At 43.0% G+C, this 27,620-nt stretch overlaps 1 protein-coding gene across 1 annotated transcript in view; it reads right to left on the bottom strand.

Moving 5' to 3' along the window:
* rims2a (regulating synaptic membrane exocytosis 2a) overlaps nt 1-27,620 on the bottom strand; it is a 993,532-nt gene that overhangs the window by 384,009 nt on the left and 581,903 nt on the right. Inside the window, exons 6-7 of the mRNA XM_067981485.1 lie at nt 12,972-13,039; nt 11,638-11,757 (exon numbers count right to left, since the gene is read on the bottom strand). Coding sequence (XP_067837586.1) covers nt 11,638-11,757; nt 12,972-13,039 — 188 coding nt within the window. The remainder of the gene's footprint in view (nt 1-11,637; nt 11,758-12,971; nt 13,040-27,620) is intronic.

The following is a 27,620-nucleotide window of genomic DNA, read 5'->3' as shown; positions in this document are numbered from 1 at the left end:
TCAGTTATGTGGAGAGACTGGAGAAGCTGGGATTGTTCTCCTTAGAACAGAGAAGGTTAAGGGGAGATTTGATAGAGGTGTTCAAAATCATGAAGGGTTTTGATAGAGTAAATAAGGAGAAACTGTTTCCAGTGGCAGTATGATCCGTAACCAAAGGACACAGATTTAAGATGATCAGCAAAAGAGCCAGAGGCGACATGAGAAAACAATTTTTTATGCAGCGAGTTGTAATGATCTGGAATGCACTGCCTGAAAGGGCGGTGGAAGCAGATTCAATAGTAAGTTCCAAAAGGGAATTGGATAAATACTCGAAGGGAAAAAAATTACAGGACTATGGGGAAAGAGTAGGGGAATAGGACTAAATGAATAGCTCTTTGAAAGAGCTGGCACAGGCACAATGGGTTGAATGGCCTCCTCCTATGCTGTACCTACTATGATACAATGAATTGGAGTACATACCCATTATCCCTACTCTCTGCCTCCTACCTTCTAAACAATTCCCTAGCCATGTCAAAAGGTTGACTCCAATTCCATGTGCTTTCGCAGTATTGTGCGGAACCTTATCGAATGCTTTCTGGAAGTCCATATAAATAACATCCATAGACAATCCCTTATTTACCACGCTTGATACCGCCTCAAAAAATTCAACTAGGTACGTTAGACATGACTTACATTTTACAAATCCATGCTGGCTCTCTCTAATCAATTCATATTTGTCCAAATGCTAAGTCACTCTGTCCCTAATAACAGATTCTAGTAACTTCCCACAACAGACGTTAGACCAATAGGTTTATCATTTCCTGGTTTATCTCTCCTACCTTTCTTAAATAATGGAGTGACATTGGCAATTTTCCAATCCAAAGGGACAATTCCTGAATCAAGAGAGTTTGAGAAGATCATAACCAACACATCAACAATTTCCTCACCTACTTCTTTTAATGTCCTGGGTGAAAGCCATCGGGTCTTGGATATTTGACTATTTTTAGTCTCATTATTTTCTCCATTACCAATTTTAATTTACTTATGTTAAATCCAGTAAGTTCCTCCCCTTGATTAATTTTTACTTTTCCTCGTATCTCTGATATTTTATCCTCTTCCTCTACTGTGAAGACCGATACAAAGTAATTATTTAGCAAGTCTGCTATTTCCTTATTTTCAATTATAATATCACCTGCGTCTGTCTTTAAGGGGACCACATTACCTTGAGCCACCCTCTTTCTCTTAATATAATTGTAAAAATCTTTAGTGTTGTCCTTGATATCCCTCGCAAATTTTTTTTGTATTCCCTTTTTGTAGCTCTTACTACTTTCTTTGTATCCCTTTGCTGCTCTTTATATCTCTCCCAGTCCACGGGGAGAGATATAAAGAGCATTTGTATAAGCCCTTTTTCTTTTAGTTTTATACTATCTCTCATCTCTTTTGTTGACCAAGGTTGTTTAATTAGACAATAAGACCATAAGAGATAGGAGCAGGAGTAGGCCATTCGGCCCCTCGAGCCTGCTCCGCCATTTAATGAGATCATGGCCGCTCAAGTTGAGCTCTTGCCCTTTTGGGATATGTACAGGTCTTGTATTGTACCAAATACTTCTTTGAACACCTCCCACCATCCATCTGTAGTTTTATCCATTAATGCAGTGCAGAATGAAGCCATATACGTCCCAATAGTTAATAGAAGAGCACATGGTAAAACAACACCATTATGGTTGACGAGGCAAATTCGAACAAAACTGAAGGCATTCTGCACACTTATGGCAATTAACTCGCAGGAGAACAGGGAAAGGTATCGCATGCAATTAAGGAAGACAAAAACAGCCATAATATTAGCCAAGCGATCTCTGGAAAAGATGATGGTGGGTAATGGTGGTAGTAATAGCAAAAGCTATGTCCGTAGTCAGAAGGCCATAAAGGAACACTGAAAGATACTGTAGGGCAGATTCAAACTGATTCTCAGGTTATGGCAGAGTTGCTAAATGACTATTTTTCATCAGTCTATACTCCTGTAGACGATGATTATGTTCCAGATTCTTAGTATTGAATAGCATTATTAATATTAAAATAGATAGTAATGTCATCTTGGATAGGTTAGGAAAACTCAAAATTTATAGGGATCCAGGTCTGGATAATATTCATCCAAAGGTGATTAAAGAGATGGGACAGGTGCTCCGTGAGCACCTTGCCCATGCCTTCAGTAGTTCAATAGAGTCAGGGATAGTTCCCTTCGACTGGAAGCTAGCTCATGTAGTTCCTATTTTCAAAAAAGGGGACCAATCAGAGCTGGGCAACTGCAGGCCTATCAGCCTGACATCCATTGTTGGGAAGGTGCTAGAAGGGATCGTAACAGATGCCCTTTCTGATCACTGGGGAAGGAAACGGGCCATTAGAAATGCACAACACGGCTTCCGTAAAAATGGATTGTGCCTAACAAATTTGATAGAGTTTTTTGAGGAATGAAGGATGAGGGACTTCAGTTATGTGGAGAGACTGGAGAAACTGGGGTTGTTCTCCTTAGCTCAGAAAAGGTTAAGAGGAGTTTTGATAGAAATGTTCAAAATCATGAAGAGTTTTGATCGAGTAAATAAGGAGAAACTGTTTCCAGTGGCAGAAGGGTCGGTTACCAAAGGACACAGATTTAAGGTGATCGGCAAAAGAACCAGAGGCGACATGAGGAAACGCAGAGTTGTTATGATCTGGAATGCACTGCCTGAAAGGGTGGTGGGAGCAGATTCAATAATAACTTTCAAAAGAGAATTGGATAAATGCTTGAAGAGAAAAAATTTACAGGGCGGGGAGGAAAGAGCGGGGGAGTGGGACTAATTGGATAGTACTTTCAAAGAGTCGGCACAGGCATGATGGGCCGAATGGCCTCTTCCTGGGCTGTACCTACTATGATATTATGAAGTGGATGAGGGTAATCTGGTAGGCATTGTTTACCTGGACTTTCAGAAAGCCTCTGATAAGGTACCTCATGCTAGGTTACTTCACAAGGTAGAATCTTGTGGCATCTGTAGAAATTTGACAAGCTAGATTAGGAATCGGTTCCAATCCCACAGTCAAAAAGTTGTAGTTAATGGATGTGGTTCAGCCTGGAGACATGTTGCTAGTGGTGTCCCCCAGAGATTGGTCCTAGGCCCGCGACACTTCACAATCTTTATTAATGACCTGGACAGTGGTATGAGCAGTATGGTAAGTAAATTTGCAGATGACACCCAAATGGCGGACCACACATTGGCAAATGGCATTTAATTTAGCTAAGTGTAGTGTCATGCAAGTTGATAGGGCCAACACAGAATACACGTATTGTTTGCAGGGAACAATACTGAAAGAGGCTGAGCGACAAAAAGATAGCTGTCAGTAACAGGGTTTTCACTGCTCTTTTAGGTGTAAAGGTTGGCTGTAATTTATGACATTGTCACAGTGATTTGTTGCATTGGGTATGTAATGTAGATGCTCCCTTGCAAGTCCTTGTCCAGTTGGTGACTGCCGTCACTGATGCTTCCCCTTTGTGGGAGTGGACTCTTGGCTTACAAACTAAATGCATTTTGCTGCATTATCAAACACTCTGGCACATTAGATCAGAGATGCGAGCAGAGGGACAGCCCCAGCTTCAGTATCAGACCCCTGCTTCAGTAAGTGATGCCAGGAAATGGCTGCTGCACCCGTGCTGTGGGGCAGAAAGCACCTCTATTCTATTCACTTCTGTCTGTTCTGTGAAGATACTTTCGAATTTTGCCCTTCCTGAAGCTAATTTCACCTCTGTTACTCACTTTCCAATGCTTGCCTCTGGTAATTTTGCATCAGTCACCTTTCATTGGCTTTTGATGGGGCTTTATTAGGCTAAAAGTGTCTTTTTTTGCTAATTTTGGTGGACCCATTTTAGGATGCGAGCAATAATTAGTAATGATGCAAATAGTTTGTTGCTGCTTTCGCACGGTATTGTACTCTCTTTAAGCACACCTACTTTATTGCAAAAATTAATGCATAGAAGAAAATATGGCCCATATTTGGCATAAAATATTAAAAATAGATAATAGTCGTTCAAGAAAATAAAGCATGTGGAGGAAATAAGAACAGAAAATACTGGAAACACTCAGCTGGTCAGACAGCATCTGTGGAGAGAGAAACAAGAGTATGTGGAGGTTCATTCCTATAAAGTGTGCTTTGCCGATTGCAAATCTTGTCTTTTCCCTGAATAACTTAGGGAGTCTATTAAAACAATTGCAAACAAGCAACTAAATAGCAATGTGCAATGTTTAATACCTTTTAAATGTTGTCATTAGTAAGTAGTGGTGAAAAGGCAGTAAGCTTAAGCAGATTACAAAAATAGTCATACAATGGGTGCAACTTCCAATCCAAAAATCTTTTCAAGCCATCTTGCCACATCTGTACTAGGAATATTAATGTTGTGATTAATATAGATTGAAGGGCCTATTTCGTAGTAATATCCTGCTTGAAAAATTACATTGTAGTACTATGCAGTACCAGCCATGCGATTCCATAAACCTCAGATCATATAGGGCTGATCCTGGTTAAATAGCCACTGGGACCCCTGCCTGGGGCCCAAATCACAAAATGGGTTTCTGTGAGGCTAGTTTGTGGATATCATTATGCTGAACTCCCTGTGTAGCTTAGCCCTCTGCAGGCAGCCTTTAAAGGTGTACAGCTCAAAGTTGAAGGGATGTGGCCACCTAAAGATAGAAAAAAATGTTGCAGTCTTTTTAAAGGCTCAGAGAGGATTTTGATGCGTTTTCTGCCTTTATAAACAACAGAAACTTGCCTTTAATGTAGTAAAACGTCCCAAGGCCCTTCACAGGAGTGTTATCAAACAAAATTTGACACCAAGCCACATAAGGAGATATTAGGACAGGTGACCAAAAGCTTGGTCAAAGAGATAGGTTTTAAGGAGCATTTTAAAGGAGGTGAGAGAGGTAGAGAGGTGGAGAGGTTTAGGGGGGGAATTCCAGAGCTTAGGGCCTAGGCAGCTGAAGGTATGGCCGCCAATGGTACAGCGATGAAAATCAGAGATGCGCAAGAGGCCAGAATTGGAGGAGCACAGAAATCTCAGAGGGTTGTAGGGCTGGAGGAGGTTACAGAGATAGGGAGGGGCGGGGCCATGGAGGGATTTGAAAACAAGGATGAGAATTTTAAAATTGAAGCGGACTGGGAGCCAATGTAGGTCAGCGATCATGAGCTGATGGGTGAACCAGACTTGGTGCGAGTCAGGATACGGACAACAGAGTTTTGGATGAGCTCAAGTTTGCAGAGGGTGCAAGGTGGGAGGCCGGTCAGGAGAGCATTGGAATAGTCAAGTCTAGAGGAAACAAAGGCATGGATGAGGGTTTCAGCAGCTGATGAGCTGAAGCAGGGGCAGAGAGAGGCGATGTTATGGAGGTGGAAAAAGGAATGATCTTGGTGATGGATGGATATGTCGTCGGAAGCTCAGCTCAGGGTCAAATAGGACGCCAAGGTTACGAACAGTCTGGTTCAGCCTCAGACAGTGCAGGGAGAGGCATGGAGTCAGTGGCTAGAGAACAGAATTTGTGACAGGAACCAAAGAAAATGGCTTCAGTTTTCCCAATATTTCATTGAAGGAAATTTCTGCTCATCCAATACTGGATGTCAGACATGCAACGTGACAAATCAGAGGCATTGGAGGGATCAAGGGAGGTGGTGGTGAGGTAGAGCTGGGTGTTGTCAGCGTACATGTAGAATCTGACGTCATGTTTTCAGAAGATGTCGCCGGGGGGCAGCATGTAGATGAGAAAAAGGGGGCCAAGGATTCCTTGGGGGAATCCAGAGGTAATGATGCGGGAGTGGGAAGAGAAGCCATTGCAGGTGATTCTCTGGCTACGACTGGATAGATAGGAATGGAACCAGGTGAGGGCAGTCCCACCCAACTAGACAACGGAGAAGAGGCGCTGGAGGAGGATGGTGTGGTCAACCGCGTCAAAGGCTGTAGACAGGTCAAGAAGGATGAGAAGGGATATTTTACCACGGTCACAGGGATTCATTTGTGACTTTGATAAGGGCCGTTTCAGTACCGTGGCAGGGGCGGAAACCTGATTGGAGGTATTCTAACATGGAGTTGTGGGAGAGAAAGGCGTGGATTTGGGAGGCGACAACAGGTTCAAGAAATTTAGAGAGGAAAGAAGGTTGGAGATTAGGTGGTAAATTTAAAGGACAGAGGGGTTCAGAGTGGGTTTTTCGATGAGGGGGTTGATGATGGCAGATTTGAAGGGGAGGGGGTCAGTACCTGAGGAGAGGGAACCATTAACAATATCAGCTTGAATAGGGGCCAGGAATGAATGTTGGGTGGTCAGCAATTTGGTGGGAATAGGATCGAGGGAACCGGAGGTAGGTCTCCTCGATGAGCTCGGTGACAGTGTGAGGGGAGATAGAACAAAAACTAGAGAAAGATGCGAGTTCATGGATAGGGCAGGGGGTAACCTTGGGGGAAGTTTGGTTTGGTGGGCTAGGGAAAGAGAGGGAAGCAGCAGAAAGGCTCTGTTGTTGCATTCCATTCCTCAAGGTACATAATCAAGATGCGACATGCGTATGAAAGCATGGTCATATCAACATCTTCCATGGGCTTTATCACAACATAAACATTCCTAGTACAAAAGCTGAATGATGGCTTTAAAAGAGTTTTGGATGGGAGGGTGGCGGGGGGGGGGGGGGTGGGGAGAAGAAATAATGTCTGAGAACGAAAAAACAGAAAACCCAACGTAGTGGCACAGTTCTGACATTATTTGATGGCTGGTGAACTGGACATGCAGCTGCGTGAGGGTGGCTGCAAGGAGCATTGCCCTTTTTGGGAATCTAGGTCACCCATCCCACAGCACTGTGCCTCGCAGCACATAGCAGCCAGGCTTAATGCTATCTATAACGTGTCTGAGCTTTTTGTCTTTATGGTCTGCATTGGTTCATGGGCTGCACATATATTTGTTTAAATCCATGTTCCTTAATTTGCATGTATTAAAAAGTGCTGATAATGACAGATCTTGGTGTTCTGATTTAGAATATGTATATAAATGAGGCAACTAAAAATAGGCCTTTCCAAATCTGCGGGCCTATGAAATTCAAACAGAACTACACCAGCAAATATAAGCGCAAACAGAACTGAATTGCCTGGGCTTCAAGGGCCAGATTGCCAGGGCTTGAGGGCCACTTGTAGCCCACAGGCTGCAAGTGGATGCCCTGGTCTAGAGAGCCTGCAGGCCACAGGAACAGAAGAAGATGGCACACTTTAAGGGATCTGGCAAGACACAATTATGTAACAGTGCCATCTATTAGGTGCAAGATTCCATGTCACTCTGTTCCACACTTATTGCTAGCCCTCACTCAACTTTACAGCTCTGTCGTTGAATCCCATACCTCAGCAGGGAACATAATCAAGATGCGACATGCATATATGAAGGTATGGTCACACCCACAACTTCCATGGGCTTCACACATCAAACCATTGAAACACAAACCTGGTCACTTGCTGATGCCCAAAATGGACTTCAGGTTGGGCATACAACAATCATCAGTGCCCCCCACTGGAATTTGGAAAATGCATCAGTGTGATGACACTAGGCAACTGTGCCATGCTATTCAGTGGAAAAGCTGATAAAAGTGCTGGCCATCTTGATAAATACATTAGTCACGTATTTGATCTACATGTGGGCAGTTGATTAGCAGATATTGTAGGAATTACCCATAAGCATAAAAGTTGCGAGCAGTGGTGACCTTGCTAACCACTGGCAGTGCTATCCCTATGTTGCAAATTGGCAGAAGATGTTCCTGCTGTAGATGGCAAAGCTCTGCCTTGCTTACCCAGAGAAAGCCAAGGCAGTTGCCCCCGATCATTGGTAAGAAGCTTGACACCAAGATAAAGTTGTCCGCTTGACCAGCAGCCCATCCATCATCTCAAACATCCACACCCTCCTCCACCAGCACACCGTGGCTGCAATTTTTACTACCGATAGGATGCACTGCAGTAACTCGCCAGTCTTCTTCGACAGCACTTCCCAAACCCATGACCTCCACTGCTTAGAAGGACAAAGGCAGCAGGTGCATGGGAACATCATCACTTCCAGGTTCCCCTCCAAGTCACACACCATACAGACTTGGACATTTATCGCCGTTCCTTCATCATCACTGGGTCAAAATCATGGAACTCCCTACCTAACAGCACTGTGGGAGTAGATTCACCACACGGACTGCAGTGGTTCAAAAAAACGACTCACCGTCACCTTCTCAAGGGCAACTAGGGATGGGCAATAAATGCTGGCCTCAACAGTGATGCCCACATCCTGAGAATGAATAAAAAAATGACTGCAGATATGATCTGATGCCTGGTCATCTCCCTGGCATACTTTCTTTCCTGCTGTACCATTTCAAACCTGAAGTACTGTATTTGAGGTGCTTTAAAACAGACTTGTTTTAAGGAGAAAAACAAAATGGCCCTCTAAATATTTTTAAAAAAATAAATGTTTGAAAAGTCAAAAATATGGCAAAGGTCCCTAATAAAAACAAGACAGTCGTAAAAAGGTACTGTAAACATCACAAAACAGCATCTAAAGCTGCTGCCACCTTGAGCTCCTACACCCCTAAATCTTTCCTTCTTCCCGTTCCAATTGGGCGTTCAGTGTAAAAAGAGCAAACCCAGTACACATCACAAAACTGTGCTTCATCTTCATTTAAATAATCTGCATCAAATCTGGGGCCTCATGAGACTAAGGCATGAAATCTGCACAAGGACTTCAGCTTACAAATGGGGTGATTCCACAATCTGGTGCTCCGAATGGAATGGCACTCGTAGGGAGCAGGTTTCCTCCTGGGAGTGTCAGATCGTAAAATTACGCCTTAAGTTTAGATGGCCACAAAATTACAGCCCAGACGGGAATTGTTGCAGGGCCTGCAAACCTGCAGTCCTGGTGCATAGAACCACTGAATCTGCCTTAATATTACTACTTCCTGCAATTTTGCTGATTCTCTGTCTTCATTGCCCATCCATGACAATATAAAACATGTATTAAATGATGCCTAGTATAGGGTGAAAATATAATACCACTTTAAAAATGCTGGTGCCCTGATGGCTTATAGTACTAAGTCATACAGAACAGAAAAATCCTAGGTTTGATCCCTCATCTGTGCTGACTTAGCTGATCTCAGCATTGGTGGTGGTAGGGTTTCTAAACTGGCCTTACTGCACCTGGGTTGGGGAAAGAAAAAGAAAAAAAATCAGGCAGGATTCCCATTCCTGACCACTATTCAGTAGCCACTGCTGAAAGGTGCATGTGCCGACTTCGCTCAAGGCAAGGATCTGCCTTGGGTGTAATTGTCTCTATCACTAAATAGCCTTCCTCAGAGTTTAAGCCCCCACATTTACAATGGCCAATTGGTCACAATACTGGAGGGCTGCTGGTGGCCATGGAATCGAAATCCAGTGTCAGTCACCACCTTCAGCAGGGGAACGGAGAGATAGGTAGAATAAACAGAAATTAAACAAAAACATTAGAAAGTCAAATCAACAATAAATTACAGCACTTCACTCTCCATCACAAGAATGGAGGTTCACTGGATGTAAACCATATTTAGGAACGGGTAAGTGATTTCTTTATTCAACATTTTCTATTTACTGTATGTGTAGAACAAATGCAAGCAAACTGGAACCAAGAATTCAGGCAACAGCAGCAAAACAGTTTATTTTCTCAACCTGCTGACATTGCGTAATAAGATTTGGGTAAACTCAGCACCGCTCAGGAGCTGGGCATCAGCAGAGAAACATCTCGTCAGCATAATCTCGCCTGACTCGCCCCATTCCCTGGGCTTCTAAGCGGATTGCAGCAGATGTGAATACACGAGCAATTATTTCAACAGATCACAATGTATGAAGAATGCTGTCAGAGCCAGGTTTGCACATAGAGGAAAGCAAAGCACGATCAGTATTAATTATTCATTGTTAGCTAATTATTGTATTTGTGGTGTGATCTGTATTGTTTTGGAGCTAGTTACATTTTTTTTAAATTGAAGCTTGTCTGTATCAAGATGAGGAATAACAGTGCTGGGAAATGGGGCACTTGCTGCTTTGTTTCTTTGCATCGAGTATCGGTATGAAACACATCATCATAAGCACTTGCATTTCATGTGAGTTGTGGAAGCTTTTACCATACTTGGAACGAGTGGAAAATTTAAGCGTAGCATTCCAAAAAAACACCATATAAACTAAACTATAAAGACAGCATGGCGGCACAGACTTGATATTCCTCACTCCACTATTTCAGTGAAGGTCTTAACCCACTTAAAATAAATGGGTTAATGCCTTCTTAAAATTGCAGAGAGAAGAATGTGTTAAACGTCCATTCTCTTGTTATTTCAGGATCTAAGAGGAGGAAAAGCACTTCCCAGATGGGAAAAAGGAACAAAAACATTGGAGAATTCTCCCATTCCCCTGCATCTCATTGTAGGCAGCTGCAGAGTGGCATAGACATCAGTGGTGATTCCTCAACCTGGTGCTCCTAGCACAGAGTGGCGCTCGCAGCAGTGTATCTTCGCCCCAATTTCCTGAGATATGCCCCCTGTGAGTGCTGCTCCCTACTTGAAGTGTCAGATCCCACCACCATCCCTGTGGCCACGAGCCTGTCCTCTTAGATGGAGAATAGATTGTGGTTCAGTCGGGCGGATGGTGTGTTAGGAGGGAAACAAGCTAAAGAAGAACAAGTAAAATAGAAAATTAAGTTATAGGCCTTGAAATTCCATGCGGGTTCTCCCAATCTCCTGCCATTACTTCACGGGAAGATCAGCAGAAACTCCAGAAGATGACGATTTAGGTAATTTCTCTGGGGGTTCCACCAGTCTGCTCCGAAGTTAAGGCGGGAGACTAGGAGAAGCTTTGAGGAATTTCTAGGCCATAACCTTTAGTGGTAGTCTGAGAAGTTCTTAATCCTTTCTCAAATGTAAGGCATTTAATGAGTTTACATTCCACCCACAACTAAATTACGAGATTTGATTCTACATTGAATACCTCCACTAGAAATCTGTGCAAGACAAAGATTTTGACCTTATTTCTAAAAAGTATGCATTATTTTTGTATGTTCTTAGATATGATTGTGTTTCAGGCTATCCCAGGTGTGGCTTTCCAAGCATTTAAGAGGGGATTTTTTTGTTTTACCGGTCATTTTAAAATAAGGGGAAAAGCGTCCATTTCCTATCCAAACATCATATGAAACATAAAGTGCTTTTGTTAAGAGCGAACCCTTCTTTGTTGAGCACAGTAAATTATTAGAAGGTATAAAGCAATTTGTTTGCTCGAATAAGGACCCAACAGACGATTCTTTCAAAAAGACAGTACATTTTTAGTAGGGCAACTGTATATCACAGAAACTCGAAATGAAAGTAGACCTGAACCACTCACCACCGAAACAACAGCTGCACATTTGCGGTAAGATTTAGGAGATGCTGCATCGGTTAAACAAAATAGAATATATCTGCATACGTTGAACAGCAAAAAAATACATTTCTTGTGCATAATTCTTAATAATGTACTAGCTTGCAGGCTTTAAATAACATTTTTGAATAAAATATAATTTGATTATCACAGCCAAGAACATATTAAGGGTTATAGGTAGCCATATGTAATAAGTTATTACTCACCTTCAGACCCAGCAGGGCTCCAGAATCTCTAGGCACACTACCATCTTTTAGTCGTTTATTTAACAATATCCGACCAATTAAGCGCTCTCCATCTTTGGATGGTTGCCATGTCACTGGATGCTATGAGGTCAAAGCAATAACACATAGGTCTTTAATACCTAAACTTCCATGTGTGTCACAGTATTTCTTTAATTAAGATTTATCTTTCCTATTTAAAACAAAACATTGCAATTACACAAATATTTATGTTTTGGTTGCCAATTAGAATCAGCTTTAGTCGGGGGCAACATTGGGGCCACTTTAATAACCTGGAAGAGGATATTTCCACTGTGGCCCATTTTTAGCATTCTAAAAGTTTGTGTAATTACAGGAGCTTATTGCTTCAATTCATGCTCCATGCACAGAAATAAGCAGGCAAGGGCAAGACTGCTCAGTAACACCACCCAACCTCCCACTCCAGAAACCATCACCAACACCAACTACCACAATCACCAAGTTTAAGCAACAGCAAGTACCAAAGCAGACAGCAAAACAGATTCTATTACAACACCTACCAAAATGCCACTGCACCAAAATAAGTTCACATACATGACAGTGGAAGGGAAAAAAGAAAAACACAGTTCTGTGCGAAACAGATTCAACTTTTCCTCTCAGTCTGATTTAAAAATGTTATCATGTTAAGGGGACACTTTAAGCCGATATTTAATTAGTCAGCAAAACCGATTTGGGAAGTTCCAACAACATAGGTATCACTGAAGAACAACAACACAAAATGTTTCTAAAAGTCTACCATGCAATTGTACAACTGAACATTCCTGTGCGTCTCGAAAAAAAAGTTTTTAGTTTTGCTGTTGGACAGCAAACAATAAAGCAAGCAGCTCTGGATTTTTTTCTTTTATCTGCACCTTTATAGATGTGCATTTATCTCTGGAAAGACCCTGTCCCTTTACAATGAGTGACAGAGAGCAAACGAAGACCAAATGAGCAGGTAGAATGCAGGCTATACAGACTTAGTACCTTCTCGCTATGGCTATGTTCCTCGTTTAGTGTCGTGCTACTGCACGTATCTACCCCAGAGTCTTTAATCTGAGGCTCAGACCATTCCAAGTCCTCTTCCAATGAGTGGCCGCCAAATCGCACCATTTTCTTTTGCCTCTCAGACAAGATGTTAGAGTCCGACAATACTGCCTGCTCACTAGTTTTTCTTTTTCCCCATTGACTGTTCCCTACAGGCGTTGGATAAAAAAAAAGAAAAGAAACATGCAAAGGCATAAATAAAACAAAGGAAAGTGAAATGAAAAGGAAACTGAATGTTAAGGCTCCACATGTCTCACCAAAGACATTGGGGACGCCTCACTGCTATGCCAAGACGCATGGTCCAGCCAATAGTAATCCACGTCCCCTGCGAGAATCAAACACATAAGAAAGTGCAAAGGAGGAAGGCACAGAAAAGGACAGAAACAGAAATTACAGACAACTGTATTGAATAGCAAAGAGTTAGATATCTGTGTGCTTCAAAAATCTGTTGCTTGGCACAAATTCAACTTTAGAATAATTGATGCAGCTCCCAAATCTCATCGGTACTGCATTATAATCTTTTAATTGAATTTGAGAGTAAATTCCCTCTACTTTTTCATTACATGGGTTACAAACCAACTGTGGTCAAGTGGCGGGATAGCAACCTGCTCCCAAAATTGCCATAGTGCCAGCCACAATCACTGATTTTTACATTTCAAATGCTCATATTTTGTTGGGTTTCAAACCCTTTTTTCAAATCTTTCTTTTTGCTGATATTCAAATTTAGATCACAAAATAATATCAGCAGCATGTAAACATTACCATCATATAGCTCTTGCCTTTTGGGAATCTAATGATAATAGGGGGTAAAAGTCTATCAGCTTTGAGAATCATTAACAGCTTATCATTAGAAAGGGCCAGCAAGTATGATTGAAACAGACGGTTTTACTCACAAATGGGAACTTTGGATAGAGATGTAAGTGTGAAACCTTTTTATTTCAAACTGCATTGAAAATCTCTATTAAAGCCAAGGAGACACGTTAGAAAAAACAAAGAATGTTTGTATACATTTACACAAAATGCATGAAAGAAGGACAGTGAACAGTAATAAAAAGTGGATTAGTGAACAGAAGATCAGCTTGAATATTCATACAAAACAATCTGAAGAGACTGTATGCTTTTTATATATTAACATGGACTGTTTGTTTGCAGACAGAAGCTAGCACTTCATTGCTCAATTCCAAATAACTCTAATAGAGTTTAGCCAAGTAATATCCCACTTGTTTTACAGAGTCACCTCTGACAAGCATGTAAAGCACACAAAGCAATGCAGTATAGTCATTGGCACCCAAACTTCCATTGGGAGAGGCCGTTGCCTGGTGCTACTAACTGGTGGGTGTTGCTGATGGCCAATGTAAACAGCTGCTGCCAGTAGAACTTGGGTCCGCTCCAGCACCTTGGGGCTGGGCACAGATGGCTTTAACTCTCAGCTCATACAGACCAGCATAGCCATTTCCACATGACTAACTCGTATGGACCTTCCCTCATTGGGGAAAGTCCCTGCCAGAGTGCCAAAGTTAAAAATGCACTTTTGCACTAATTTTACTTTGTGTGTCTACAGTTGTTTTAAAGCAAAGGGTTTCAAACTGGGTTACCTGTACCTTGGATGACGGGAGCTGAGAGGTCATCAGATTTCTGTTGTTTTTGACTTACTAGCAATGAATAAAGGGCATTTTGTGCAATAACACTGTTTTCCTTTGAGTAGCTGACACTATACAAGTTGATTCCCCAGGAACATGACAGTGTTCGCAGGGTGTACTCAACACACAAATATGCTTGAAAGCCACCACTTTAAAGGCATGTTCCTGATTTAGGAGAAACTATGGATGTTCAAATTTTGCACAGATAAGGGCTGATTCACGGATTGGGTGCTCCCGGCTTGAAGTGGTGCTCACAGCTAGCACTGGTCAAGAAATTGTGGGCCCACAGTGACTGATTTTTCATCCACTTAAATTAATGGACTAAAAATCAGGCACAGTGGGCCCCTCGATTTTCCAAGCAGCACTCCCTGCAGGAGCTGTCACTTGCTGGGCAATAAGCCCTGCAGGGTTATCTGTTGTTGCTCAATCTGTCCCAGAATTATTATTGGACATATTCTGCAGCAAGGAATTGGGTGTTATAATCTGAATAGAGTACAAGGTGGCTGAAATGCAAAGGCCACTGAGAACTGAACGTCTAATGTAAACAACATTTCTAAACAATGGGCTAATTTGTCAAAATACAAATTTTTGCCATATTCAGATGATTTGCAGGTTTGGACCACTTGTTCCTTCAAAAATTAAAATTCCACTGTAGATCTGGCTTATGTGCCTTTCAATCCATCTGGTAAAACTCTGTGGTACCTGAAGCATATTGGACACTCAATCCCCAGATTATTGGCCGCAGAGGCATGAGGGCTGGAATGTGCCCAAGGCAGTTAGCGCCTCTCAATGGCTTGGAAAAAATTTAATTCCTCATAACGCAACTGGAGCATTTAAGCAGTATTTGGAATGGGCACTGACGGGGAGGTCTTAATTTTAAAAAAATTAAATCCCCTGCCCAATGCCCTCCAGATCACTTTCCCAGCTGCTCTGTTATTCCTTTCTGCACACCAGAAAATCCAGTCAGGAGCACCTGACTGGCTTGTGCCCAGATCTGGCTCCCACATCATGGTGCTCCTGGTGCATCATAAGCGATGTGCCCAGAACACAAGGAAAGAATTCAACTGACCTGACCTTGCATTTTCAGGCAGTCAGCTTACTCCTGCGAAGGTATGCATTATCATCCTCTATGTTTTGTTGTAAGGTTCCCAAGATGATAGTTGGAAGGAAGTGACGTTATAAATGGCTTTAGTATATCACATTGAATGCATACATTTCCTTGCCCTTCCAATCTTCATAGGGATCCAGGTGACTAATTAGTAGCAAATGCATGCTCTTTGATGTCTAGGTGATCTAATTTGTCAGATTGGTTTTCTTCCTTTCCTGTTCGCCAAGGAAGATTCTCTTGTCTCACTTGCATTACATTCTGTAATTTCCTGGTAATGCAGATCAGCTCACCACTGTGTCTGAAGAGTGAATTGTCTCCTGAGGAAGTCAGACACCCAGCTCTGGTACCTCTAGGCATTCCTTCCCATTGGTTCTAGTTGTGCACTAAGCACCATTATATTGGTAATATTTTTATTTATTCAAATCCAAACTTTAGTGTCGGAATCTGAAACCGTGTTGTTTTTACTAATTTGTGAAATACTATTTAAGAACAGCCCATCATTTCAGATCCTAAGCGGAAATATTTGAGCAAATTGAACTACATTGGAAAGTACTAAAAAGATTCAAATTATTTTTTAAAACAGTCGATGTAATTCAGATAAAAAGTATACTATCTCTTTAAAATAACAGTTCAATACATTCTTAAAAATGTTTATACTGCAAGCAACCTTAATTATAAATGAAATGCATACTTGATGTAAAGAATAAACAGACCTTACCAACTAATTAAATACTAATAGGTTAGATAACTCGTTTTTCCAGGTAATGGCTGAGGAAAACCAAAACAGCATTCTAATAAAGAGCTGGAGATGCATTTTTTCCAGCTATACAATATCTTAAATGATACAATCACCTGTGTAAAACAAATTTATTAGCTTTTTCTTCCAATTCTTCTGAAATTGTTAATATTCTTCCAATTTCTTTTCCTCACAATTTCAGCACATTCTGTTGTCACAATAATATAACTCATAGTGGTAATGAGGACTAATTTGGTACCATTTTGCTCTTGTATGCCAGGCAGACAATATACAGACCATACGGGTTAATAAATATTACTCTCATATCTATTATGTCTGACCATTTGGGTCTCTTGCTTCAACTTAATGGTATTTCTCAGGACAAAAACTTTATCTTTGTAGAGTTGAACTAATCTAGAACCTCAAAATTTGGCTTTGATTGCAACTTTTGTGTTGCTCTAAAGACAAAGACAAATTTTTGCTCAAATAGTACAGAAGCCAAATTTGAATCCAAGCCCCAAATATTAGACAAATTTGATTCCCCTCAAGAAGTACCTCATAGTACAAGAGACAAGTTCAACAAAGCAGCTCCATTTTATTGTCATAAACTGTGCAGAAAGCATGGTATTCAACAGGTGGTGCTCACTTTCAACTATCACATGAGCTTGGATTAATAGCTGGATGTTCTGCCTGTGCTATTATAGTGATGGGGTTAGAAATGGATGGAGAAATATCCCATCTGGACAGCAAGCCACAATGATGTGTAGTGCAGCAGTAGCAGTGGCTGTGGAGACACCTATGGCCTAATATGTTGCTCCCTCATCCCACCCAGAAGCAAACAACTTGGAGCCATATATGAAACAAATTGGGCTCAAGAAAGGGCATTGTAATGTAAACAAATTTCAGGGAACCAGCAGCTCAAGCAATAGGGAGGCTGGTTTCCAAGCAGATGATTGTGAGTGTGAGCCCCAAACCCACTTTTCACTATCGTTTGGTCACTAGATGTAGCCTCAATATGCCATGTATGCACCACCTTGAGCACTGACACAATTAGTTGGTCCATGGTATGCGCAAGTCCTGTAGAAGGCTGTCAGGGAGAAATTCATAAACAAGGCTGTCAAATCTACCTGCCTGACTAATGGCGAGTAGCTGCAGCAGAGAAATAAAGTGAAGAACTGAGATAAAGGTCAAAACTACAATCCTTTTGTTTAAGAAAATTAAACTAACAAAAAATCACAGGTGCTTCGGCAGCCCTGTGCTGCATCGCCAGATATAAAGTTTTAGAATTCCTCTTTGTATCTGAGAATTTCAGCTCCATGGGCCACTTAGGTGCAGATTTCCCAGACTACGTATTAATGTTGCCACTTCTTCACATATATCCCAAGCTGCAGATACTAATAGATCTGGGTAATCTAGTCTAGGACTTATTGGGGCAACAGTGCTAAGAACAGCCCTTTCCAAAACTCTAGTCCCATGAAATTTAAACAGGACAAACAAGCTAGTAAGTTATATGGGTCATTCCATGATCCAGTATATCCAGCTGGGAGGTCAGCTTGCAGGGAGCCCATTTCAGGTAATTGTGGGCATGCAGTTTGTGATTTTCTATCCACTCATTGTAATAGATGGAATATCATAGGCTGCATACCTGCAATTTCCCCAAGATGCACTCCCTGTGATTGCTGCTCACTGCTGGATCCCGGAATTACCCCTTATAAGTGGAAATAGAACAGCGTTGCATGAGCTTTGACTGATAGATCATGGGGGCTTGAGGCCATATATGGTCAATAGCTGTAGCTTGGACATCTCAGACTTAGAAAATCTTGGAACCTCAGTCTCAAATCTTTCTCAAACTTTCAGCTGTGTCACAAGTTAGAGCAAGCCTATTGTTGGCCAAACCTGCAACATGGCCCAGAACATACAAACCTCATGACTGAAGAAAGAAATGCATTGTGGTGAATGATATGAGTGGAGAGGTGACTGAGGGGTGCTTCTAACAGTCTCCTGTTGGAGTTAAGATGAGATACCCAGAGAATTCCCATGAATTTTAGGATCTTTGTGCTCTTCTCTGTTCTAATTGATTATTTTCGACTTTCTTTATTGTTCAGCCATATTACACAAAGTCTTTCTCCCCATTTACATTCTACCAAAAGGATCTATCATATCACATTCCAGCAAAAAACAGTTAGAACAGTTCCCCATACACTATGGGCCTAAAAATAAATTTAATGCGATAAAATTTTATTTAGTCTTCCAATCACTAAAAATTTCCCTGGCCCTCTTCTCCATGCATGACCTGATGCACCCATCCTGGCCTCATGAAGATCGTTGACTTTGGGTACACTTTCCCCGATCATGGCACAGCCCAGCCACCTGAGACCTGATGATCTGAGCCTAGAAAACACACAATAGCTCCCCTGGGCCACTGCACAGCCCAACCTCCATTACACTGCATACACAGAGTTCAACTGTACAGTGAGGCTGATGCAACATAGCCAATCAGACTGCAATTCCCTAAACTCAATGCACAGCCCTGGTCCTTGGACTTCTTTTCTGTCTCCTTTTCACCCTGCAGTAGCCTAGAGACCCATTCTTCATCATTCCTAGTTTCAACCCCAACCTAACTGCCTTCTGCTCCCCCAATTTGATACATTCTTGCTCTACATACAAAGAACTTCCCCCTGCTCTTCCTCCTTGTATGAGCCTCCACCACCATTCTCTCCCGAGACACCATTCTTGCCTTATCGCCTTCTCCCACTCCATCCTTAGGGTCTATGCCAGTGGTCTTTGCTCTTACTCCCTTCTCTCTCTCGTAGCCCAATGGCCCGCGATTTAATAACAATTTATGCTGCTAAATAGTAAGTAAGTGCAATTTTAAAACATGTGCACAAGTTGTTAAATACAAAGATAAATGTAATTTTCCATAATTATCACAATTTAAAACAACTGAAGGAATCACAAAAGGATAATATATCGAGCACAAGTAGTCTGAGGATTGCAAGCCAAATATTAGACAAGAATTTTTTTTAAATAAATAGATATGGAAAGCAAACATGATACAAAAATTATTGGATAAGATTATTTTTAATGTTTTACAAAATATTTTACATTCAACAATTTGGCTCCGAAGGTTGTGGATTCAAGCCTCACTCCATGGATTGCGCATATAATCTAGGCTGACACTGCAGTGACGCACTGAGGGAGTGCTGCATTGTCCAATCTTTAAAAAGAGGAGATAAGAGGATCCAGGTAACTACAGGCCCATTATTTGACATCAATAATAGGGAAGATGCTGGAGGGAATTATTAGGGATGCAATATATGACCACTTAGAAAGAGAAGGACATATTAGGGACACCCAACATGACTTCTCGCCTCTCCCAAGAGATTACATGGCCTTCGGGTGGAGTGGGAGTGTGTATATTGTGATGCACAAGGCATAGCAGTTGTTTGGGACAGGCTGGATGGAGCAAAAGGTCTTTTTCTGTCCATCATTGTTCATATGTTGTGATTTGGATGAGATGTTAAACTGACACCTTGCTGCCTGGTCAGGTAGATGTAGAAGGTCCTGGGACAGATTTTTCTGTTCTCTGCCTGGACATATTAAATTGTCTGGGAACAGCTCATAGAGAAAATTCGGGTGGGCAAGATTAAACCCCATAAGGGACCACTGCCCAATTATCCTTCCTTTAATTTAAAATGGACAGAAAGTCAGGCAGAGTCCCCACCAAACTTTCTCAATACGCTGTGCCCATACAATCCAGCATGCCCAAGCTCAAGCACACTTGCCCCGCTGACTCAATGTTAGCATAATAAATTCCCTCCAGATATAATCTAGTTGAAATTGGTGATCAATAAACAGCACATTTGAAGCTCTGAAAACTTTTCTAGCTTGTTATCAAATGAACTTATTAACACATACCACATGGCACTACTTGAAGACGTGGGAGTCCTCTCTCAACCAACTCCACCAAATTGTGCACTCATCTCATTTGTGAAATTTTGCTGTGTGCAAAATCGCCTACTGTGTTTGCCTACATGACAACAGTGACTACACTTCCAAAATAATTCATTAGATGTGAAGCACTTTGGGACATCCTGAGAATGTATCAGAGTGCTATATAGATGCAAGTTCTTTCTTCAGTTAGAAGTAAAAGAAATATACTTTGGGGACCCACTTTGTTAGCATTTTTTCACTATTTCACCCAAAGGAAAGCTGTGGGAAGGAAGAGTTTTCAGAAGTAAACAGAATAACTGCTCCCTGCACAACTGCAATTTGGTATTAAGGAAAGTGGCAGGACTCAAATATTAATGGTTTGAACTCTTCAAGTAGGTACATTAATATCTCAATTGCCGCAACATCTTTCCCACAGTGTGGAGCCCAAAATTACACACAGTACTTCAAACTATGGTCTAAAGTTTTATATAGATTCACCATTACATTTTGACTTTTATATTTTGTACCCCTTTCCATAAAACCCAGTATTCCATTAGCTTTCTATGGCCTTATCCATTTGAGGTGCTGCTTTTAATGTCCTGTGAGCCTGAACCTCCAAATCACTCTGCTCTTCCACATCACTTGGTCTTGCATTGAAACACCTCCTCCTCGGACTTTAGGGTCTGAGTAGCCTGATAGCAAAGTTTAGGGAACCCTAAAGGTAAGTCTTGACTTCTGCTTACAGTTACCCAGTGGATCTTTGGAGCTGGGGCCTTCTGGCTGCTACTCTCCAACAGCAACCAGGGCGGATGGCCAGGCGTGCAGCTGCCTCCAATTCCCAGGGGGTGGGCCTCCACCGGGGGTGTGACCAGGGCATACTAATGAGCTGGGACACCAAACTCGAGATTATGGCAGGCTGGGCAGGCAAAGCCCACTTTCGCTATGCCCAGGCAAGGGTAGGGGAGGGGGAGGATTATTGGGACCACGTTGTCTTAATGGAAAAAAATTTTCATGAACACAGAACAAGATGACTTTACTTGAGAAAATGATGCATGGCTCTTAGACCTTTCCAAACACAAAGGTCCATGAAACACTTTAATGCTGCATTATAATCCTTTGTGGTTTGGCTCCAGCGTAGCTGTTGCTGTTTTTGTTATTGTATCATGTAGATTTACAAAATTTATATTTTGAATTATGCCTTCTAATGAATTTACACAGGGAAAAAAAAAATGAGAATGTGGTCATAACCATGAATTATAAAAAAAAATAATGGAAACAGTATTATTGTGTATGGCATCTGAAACATCCAGCCCTGAAACACAGGGTTCAGGAGCCTGGCAGTTACACTGGGACTGCGTCCGCCAGTGATGTCCAGCTAACGGCAGTCAAGTAGGCGGAAAATGTAGCCTTGGTGCCGGGGGCAAGGGAAGTTACCAACCTAGCCCCCCACCCCACCTGTAAGGAACTGAGATTTTTCCCCAGCAGACCCCTTTGTAATGGGACAGCATGTAAACATTTTTTTTGAAAATTAGAAGTGTTTTTCTTGGATCCTCATGGTAGGCTCCACAAATCACCATGGAAGAGGCTGGTGTGCCTCTTTCTTTTCAACATGCTGGCTTCCAAAGATGTGCTAGGCCTCTAAAAGGCCAACGATACAGGAACTCACAGCATAGCTAAAAATTAGAGCCAGGACTAGAATACAAGGAGCTAGAAGTTATGCTACAGCTATTCAAAGCTCTGGTTAGACCACACCTGGATTACTGTGTTCAGTTCTGGGCACCGCATCTTAGGAAGGATATAATGGCCTTAGAGAGAGTGCAGGGTAGATTTACTAGAATGATACCTGGACTCCAAGGGTTAAAATTACGAAGAGCGATTACACAAACCGATTACACAAACTAGGGTTGCATTGCTTGGAATTTAGAAGGTTAAGGGGTGATTTGATTGAAGTTTTCAAGATATTAAGGGGAACTGATAGGATAGACAGAGAGAAGCTATTTCCGCTGGTTGGGAGGTCTAGGCCTAGGGGACATAGCCTAAAAATTAGAGCCAAGACTTTCAGGAGTGAAGTTAGGAAACACTTCTACATGCAAAGGGTGGTAGAAGTTTGGAATGGCAGTTGATGCTAGCTCAATTGTTAATTTTAAATCTGAGATTGATAGATTTTTGTTAGCCAAAGGTATTAACGGATATTGGGCTAAGGTGGGTCTATGGAGTTAAGTCACAGATCAGTCATGATCTCACTGAATGGAGGAACAGACTTGAGGGGCTAAATGGCCTATTCCTGTTCCTATGTTCCTGCCCACAACCCCGCCTTCTCCACATCAGTGGCCTCGTTTACGGTCAGTGGAGTCCACAGAAATGCCCCATGTAAGGCCAGGGCCCAACTTATCTGGATCCGAGCCTATTTTCCAGCCCTTCCACCGGAGTTAAACTGAGAGTGTGCTGGAATGGCCGTGGAATTTTGCACTGAAATATGCCTGGAGTCTTGCCCCACCAAGGAGAGAGTTGCAGTTATGTATAAGGACAAAAAGGCCCAAAATAATGAAACTAAAACACAAGGATGTTAATCATCTCACCTGATTTTGTCCCAGCTGCCAGATCCTCAGTCCTGGATCACTGGTGGGGTAACTGAGGGGTAATTTTCTGACTACACACCATCAGCACGCATAGTTCCCCACTGCCAGTACAAATTATCTCATGAGGTGTGATTTCACGATCCAGCAGTCACAGCGCTTGAGGGAGTACATAGAACCATGGAATGATACAGGACAGAAGGAAGCCATTTGCCCCTTTGTGCCTGTGCCAACTTGGGAAATTGCGAGCACACGATTTTGTCCATGATTTTCCATCCATTAATTTTAGTTGATGGAAAGTCATGGGCCACACAATGGTGATTGTCTGAGGAGATGCAGTACCTGCGTGCGCTGCACCACCCCAACAAACTGAACAATTGGGAGTCTGATGGCAACTCTTTTGACTGGTTAAAATTAAGCAAACGTGACGGTGGTGACTTGATGGGAATGGAGTTCCAAGGCAACACCTCAGACAGTGGGAATGCAGGTGCATACAAGCAGTTCTCCACACGGTAAGTTAAAAATCTCAAACATGTACCTATGGGGAAGGCAGAAAACAGAGGTAAGGCACTTCCTTAAAGGAGCAACAGAAAATCATCGGGGCAGTCAACCCAGGCCACCCTATCGGCCAAAACCTAATGATCAGCTAAAAAGCAACATTGGTTGAGTACTTGGAAGTCATCTGCTCCTTGTGCTCTTAACTGTGGACATGGTCATAAGAAGATTTGAAGGAATTTAGAATGAGGAATTATTTGAAATAAAACTTACAAAAAAAGATATTAGCAACATTAGCCCACAAAATCTAGCTTTTTACAGTAATTTTTCTTCCCTGAACTTTTAATCACAATCAGAAATGGGGAGAACGAGAGGTAATCTCATTGAAACGTATAAAATTCTTAGAGGGCTTGACAGGGTAAATGCTGAGAGGCTGTTTCCCCTGGCTGGAGAGTCGAGAATTAGGGGTCATAGTTTCAATTGGGAATTAGACATTTAAGATCGAAATGAGGAAAAATTTCTTCACTCAGGGGGTTGTTAATCTTTGGAATTCTCTACCTCAGAGGGCTGTGGATGCTCAATCATTGAATATATTCAAGACTGAGATCAATAGATTTTTGGACACTATGGGGCCGATTTTCGGATGGCCGAGCGGGTGCGTTGGGGGCCGGGGGGGGGCTCCAACCTGCTGACTTCCGGGTTCTCCAAGGACGCGTATGGGTGCGTGCGCAGCTCCTGCATGCAGGACTCCCACCGGCAATTAAAGCCAACAGGATGATAATTTAGATACTTATTTACCTAGTTGAGGTACTTGACAGACCTCATTGACTGGAGATTTTGGCAGGGGTGCAATTTTGAAGGATCCTAAGCGAGTTTCCCGTGCTGTGGGAAACACTCCCTGTTGTTTCAGTCAGCAGCCAGTGGGAGATACAAAGGATTTTTTGACAGTTGAGGGGGAATACCTCATTTATTGCAGCAGGGCACTCTGTCACTTCAGACAAAGTTTTGGCTGCAACACCTTTGTCTTTCCACTCAAAATTATTAATTTATACCTTAAACTCTGCTGTGCAAACACATTTACCTACTTTCCGGACCTCTTCAAACTCACATCGTCAGGATGGGGGCGCCATGGCTACATTCATCACTTCATCCGAGGACGAGCAACATCAGCAGCCTCGCCAGGCACGCCGTCCACCTCCGCCACGTGGAGTTCCACAACACGGTGCTGTGCCACAGGCACCTGCACAAAATAGTCGTGCAACCACACACACACACATTGTAGGGTGACCCAATGGGTGCCATCAAGTGTGGGTGTTCATGGTGAACCTCATGAAAGGGACTTATTACACAAGCCAGTCAAGAATGGCCAAGACATGGCAGTAGTGGTGACAATAATATTTAATGTGCCATTAACAAAAATCAAATATAAATAAAACGCATGACAAACCGTCAAAGACCCTTCTGCATCCCCTTTGTGCTCACAAAACCTTTGCTTTACGCTTACGAGTACTCCTACGTGGTGCTTCCCCTATGGCTGCAGCAGAGGTAGTGGCAGGTTGCTCTTGGTCACGCCCTGAACAAATAGATGCTTTGGGCCTACGCCCTCTGGGTTTCGGTGCCCGGAAGGGCCCCTCCAAAGACTGCTCCACCTGCACCTGTGCCGGGGCAGACTCGATCACCTGGAGAGGAGGCAGCATTGCGGGTACTGGTTGAGAGGGGGGCCACGAGTGAGACGTGGGAGCGCTTTGAGCGGCTTCCCCACTTCCATGTCCCCTTTCGCCATCATCCCTCTCCTGGGCCAGGCTCACATCACTCCTGCTGGACGACAGGTTGGAGGACATGTGTGAAGCCTTGTAAGGCCAGTGCTAGTGTATCTGCCTGCCTGTTTAAGGCGGTAGTAAGTTGCTCACCCTGAGTCCGAACAGCCGTTGTCAGGGCCTCAATGGACTCATTGGTGAGCCGTGCTTGAAGCTCAATGGAGGCCAGACTTCCCTCCATTGCAGACATTCCCGCACTTACCCGTGACACTATCCCAGAGATGCCATCGCCTCCCTGTGACAGTATCTCAGAGATTCCCTCCTGTACCTGTGCCACCATTCCACTCATGCAGGAGTTGGACTCCTGCATCCTCTGCGCGATTGTGGAGAGTGTGCGTGGCACCTGTTCCAGCACCTCGCAAATGTATTGCTTCCCCTTGATCATTCTCCTTCTAAAGGATGGCCCCCAGGGTTCAGCATCTGTGTCCAGCTGAGCAGAGCTTGGAGAAGAGTGCTCCCACCGACACGGACTCTGCACAGCTGCCCCTGCCACCAGTGTCTGCTCGTGCTCACAAGTGTGTGGTGACTCACCATGTGCAACCCCAACTAAGTGAGGACGGGGACCCACTGAGGTGTGTGTATCTGCACTAGTGGATGGTTCGCTCAGATGTGACGGTGCCCCCTCATAGGCCGGCAGGTCCTCTGAGGAATCATCCTCTGCCATCACGGCGGTCGCTGAAGGCCCTGTAAGAGAACAGAAGGCAATATTAAGCATGATGACAGATGTTGAGGTGCTGAAGATGGCAAGGCATGTTAACATCATTTGCTATTGTGAGTGCTGAATGTTAAAGTTCTGTCACCAGCCGTTTGTCAGGTGGCAGTCTCGGCATCCCCGACGGACAGGCACTCGAGGCTGCAGCTCACTTCAAGAGCCTCCTGCTCCGCGTCCGTGAGGATGACCTGATGTTGCGGCCCCCTCTGGTCTTCGCTTTCTCCGATAAGGGGAGAAAGTAGAGAGGCATGAGTGGGGGATGGTGATGTGGCCAACCGCTGAATGCATTGGTTTGGGTGAGGCTGACCATGAAAGAGATGCATCAGAGGGTGAGTATGAGACAGAGCCATGACATTGTATGAGGATTAGGTTGAGTCGTAGTGGTGGGATGAATACTGGGGAGGTGAGTAAGTTCAGGTAAGTTGAGGATGAGCTTTGAGTGGGTGTGAGGAGTGATGTGAAAGATTGGCAGTGCAGAAGGAGTTGTGGGGTGGGGTCAGTGATGTGGAAGACAGAGTGTAGTAAGTGTACTCACTTTTGCTGACCTAGTTAGGTCATTGAAGCGTTTCCTGCACAGGATCCATGTGCGGGGAGATGTTACTGCTGTTGGTGACCTCCTCTGCCACCTCGAGCCAGGCCTTCTTGGTGGCAGAGACAGGCCACTTCCTCCCGTCCGCCGGATAGAATCTCCTCCTCACCCCATCCAGTAAGACCTGGAGTGAGGCATCAGTAAATCTGGGAGCAGCCTTTCCCTTTGGCTGCTCCATTCTATAATTTTGGTTCTTTGCTGCAGGAGCAGCATTGGAGGACTGCGCCTTTAAGTAGAGCTCCTCCAGCTGACAGCAGATGCGTAGTTCGCCCGCTGCGCAGGTTTCCAATGGGAAACCTAGAAGCCACGTCAAGTGGCTTCAATTTACCTGCGATGGCGTGGGGAACGGACGGATTTTACTGGGTGGGTTACCCACGCGCCCAGTAGGGGACAGGGCAGGAAAGTGGAGTTGAGGTCAAAGATCATCCATGATCTTTTTGAATGGCGAAGCAGGCTCGAGGGGCCGTTTGGCCGATTCCTGCTCCTATTTCGTATGAAATACAATTTGGAATGGTTCCCACTTTAATTTCAAAATCTAGGAAGCCAACAAAGTGACATCTTTATTGGGGCTCTTTGGAGAGCATGTAGTTGCAGATAAAGATAGCTCATGGGTATTAAATCCTGCCTAACTTGCTATTTTTATAAATGAAAATATGTGCTTTTGACTAACCAAGTTCCATGTAAAGAATGTATTCTAGTACTAAAATGTCTGGTCAGCAGATATTCAACTGGAGAACTGTGGAAGTACATAAGCAGTGCAAGAATAATGTTATCAGAGATAGTGGATTAACATTGGGAGCAGAGAATTTGTTATTCTTGAACTGGGAGGAATTACCACTCAGCAGAAAACTAATTTATGTGAAGTATTTTTTTTCAGGCGGGCTACAAAAACTCACTGCTGTGAAAATTGTGCAGCACTTAAATATTTGAACTCTCACAATCTCTAAGAAATGGATAGCGTATTCTACAGCACCACATTATTGGGAGTATTCAATATCGATCTTTCTTCTGTAAATTATTTTTTCTAGATATTCAGCACAAAGTATCCTAGGTAACATGAATGATTCAAAAACAATTTTTTTTCGAAGAGAAAAGCAAACAAAAAAAGTCTTAAGAATATAGGAACAGGAGCAGGCCATTCAGCCTCCCGAGACTGTTCCGCCATTCAGTTAAATCATGGCTGATCTGTCTCTTAACTCCATTTACCCACCTTGGTTCCATATCTCTTAATATCCTTGCCTAACAAAAATCTATCAATCTCAGTTTTGAAATTTTCAATTGACCCCCAGCCTCAACAGCT

Source organism: Heptranchias perlo, chromosome 3 (genome assembly GCF_035084215.1).
Source record: "Heptranchias perlo isolate sHepPer1 chromosome 3, sHepPer1.hap1, whole genome shotgun sequence".
NCBI lineage: Eukaryota > Metazoa > Chordata > Chondrichthyes > Hexanchiformes > Hexanchidae > Heptranchias > Heptranchias perlo.
Note: the sequence above shows the minus strand (reverse complement) of the source record. Positions and strands in the feature narration are given on the sequence as shown.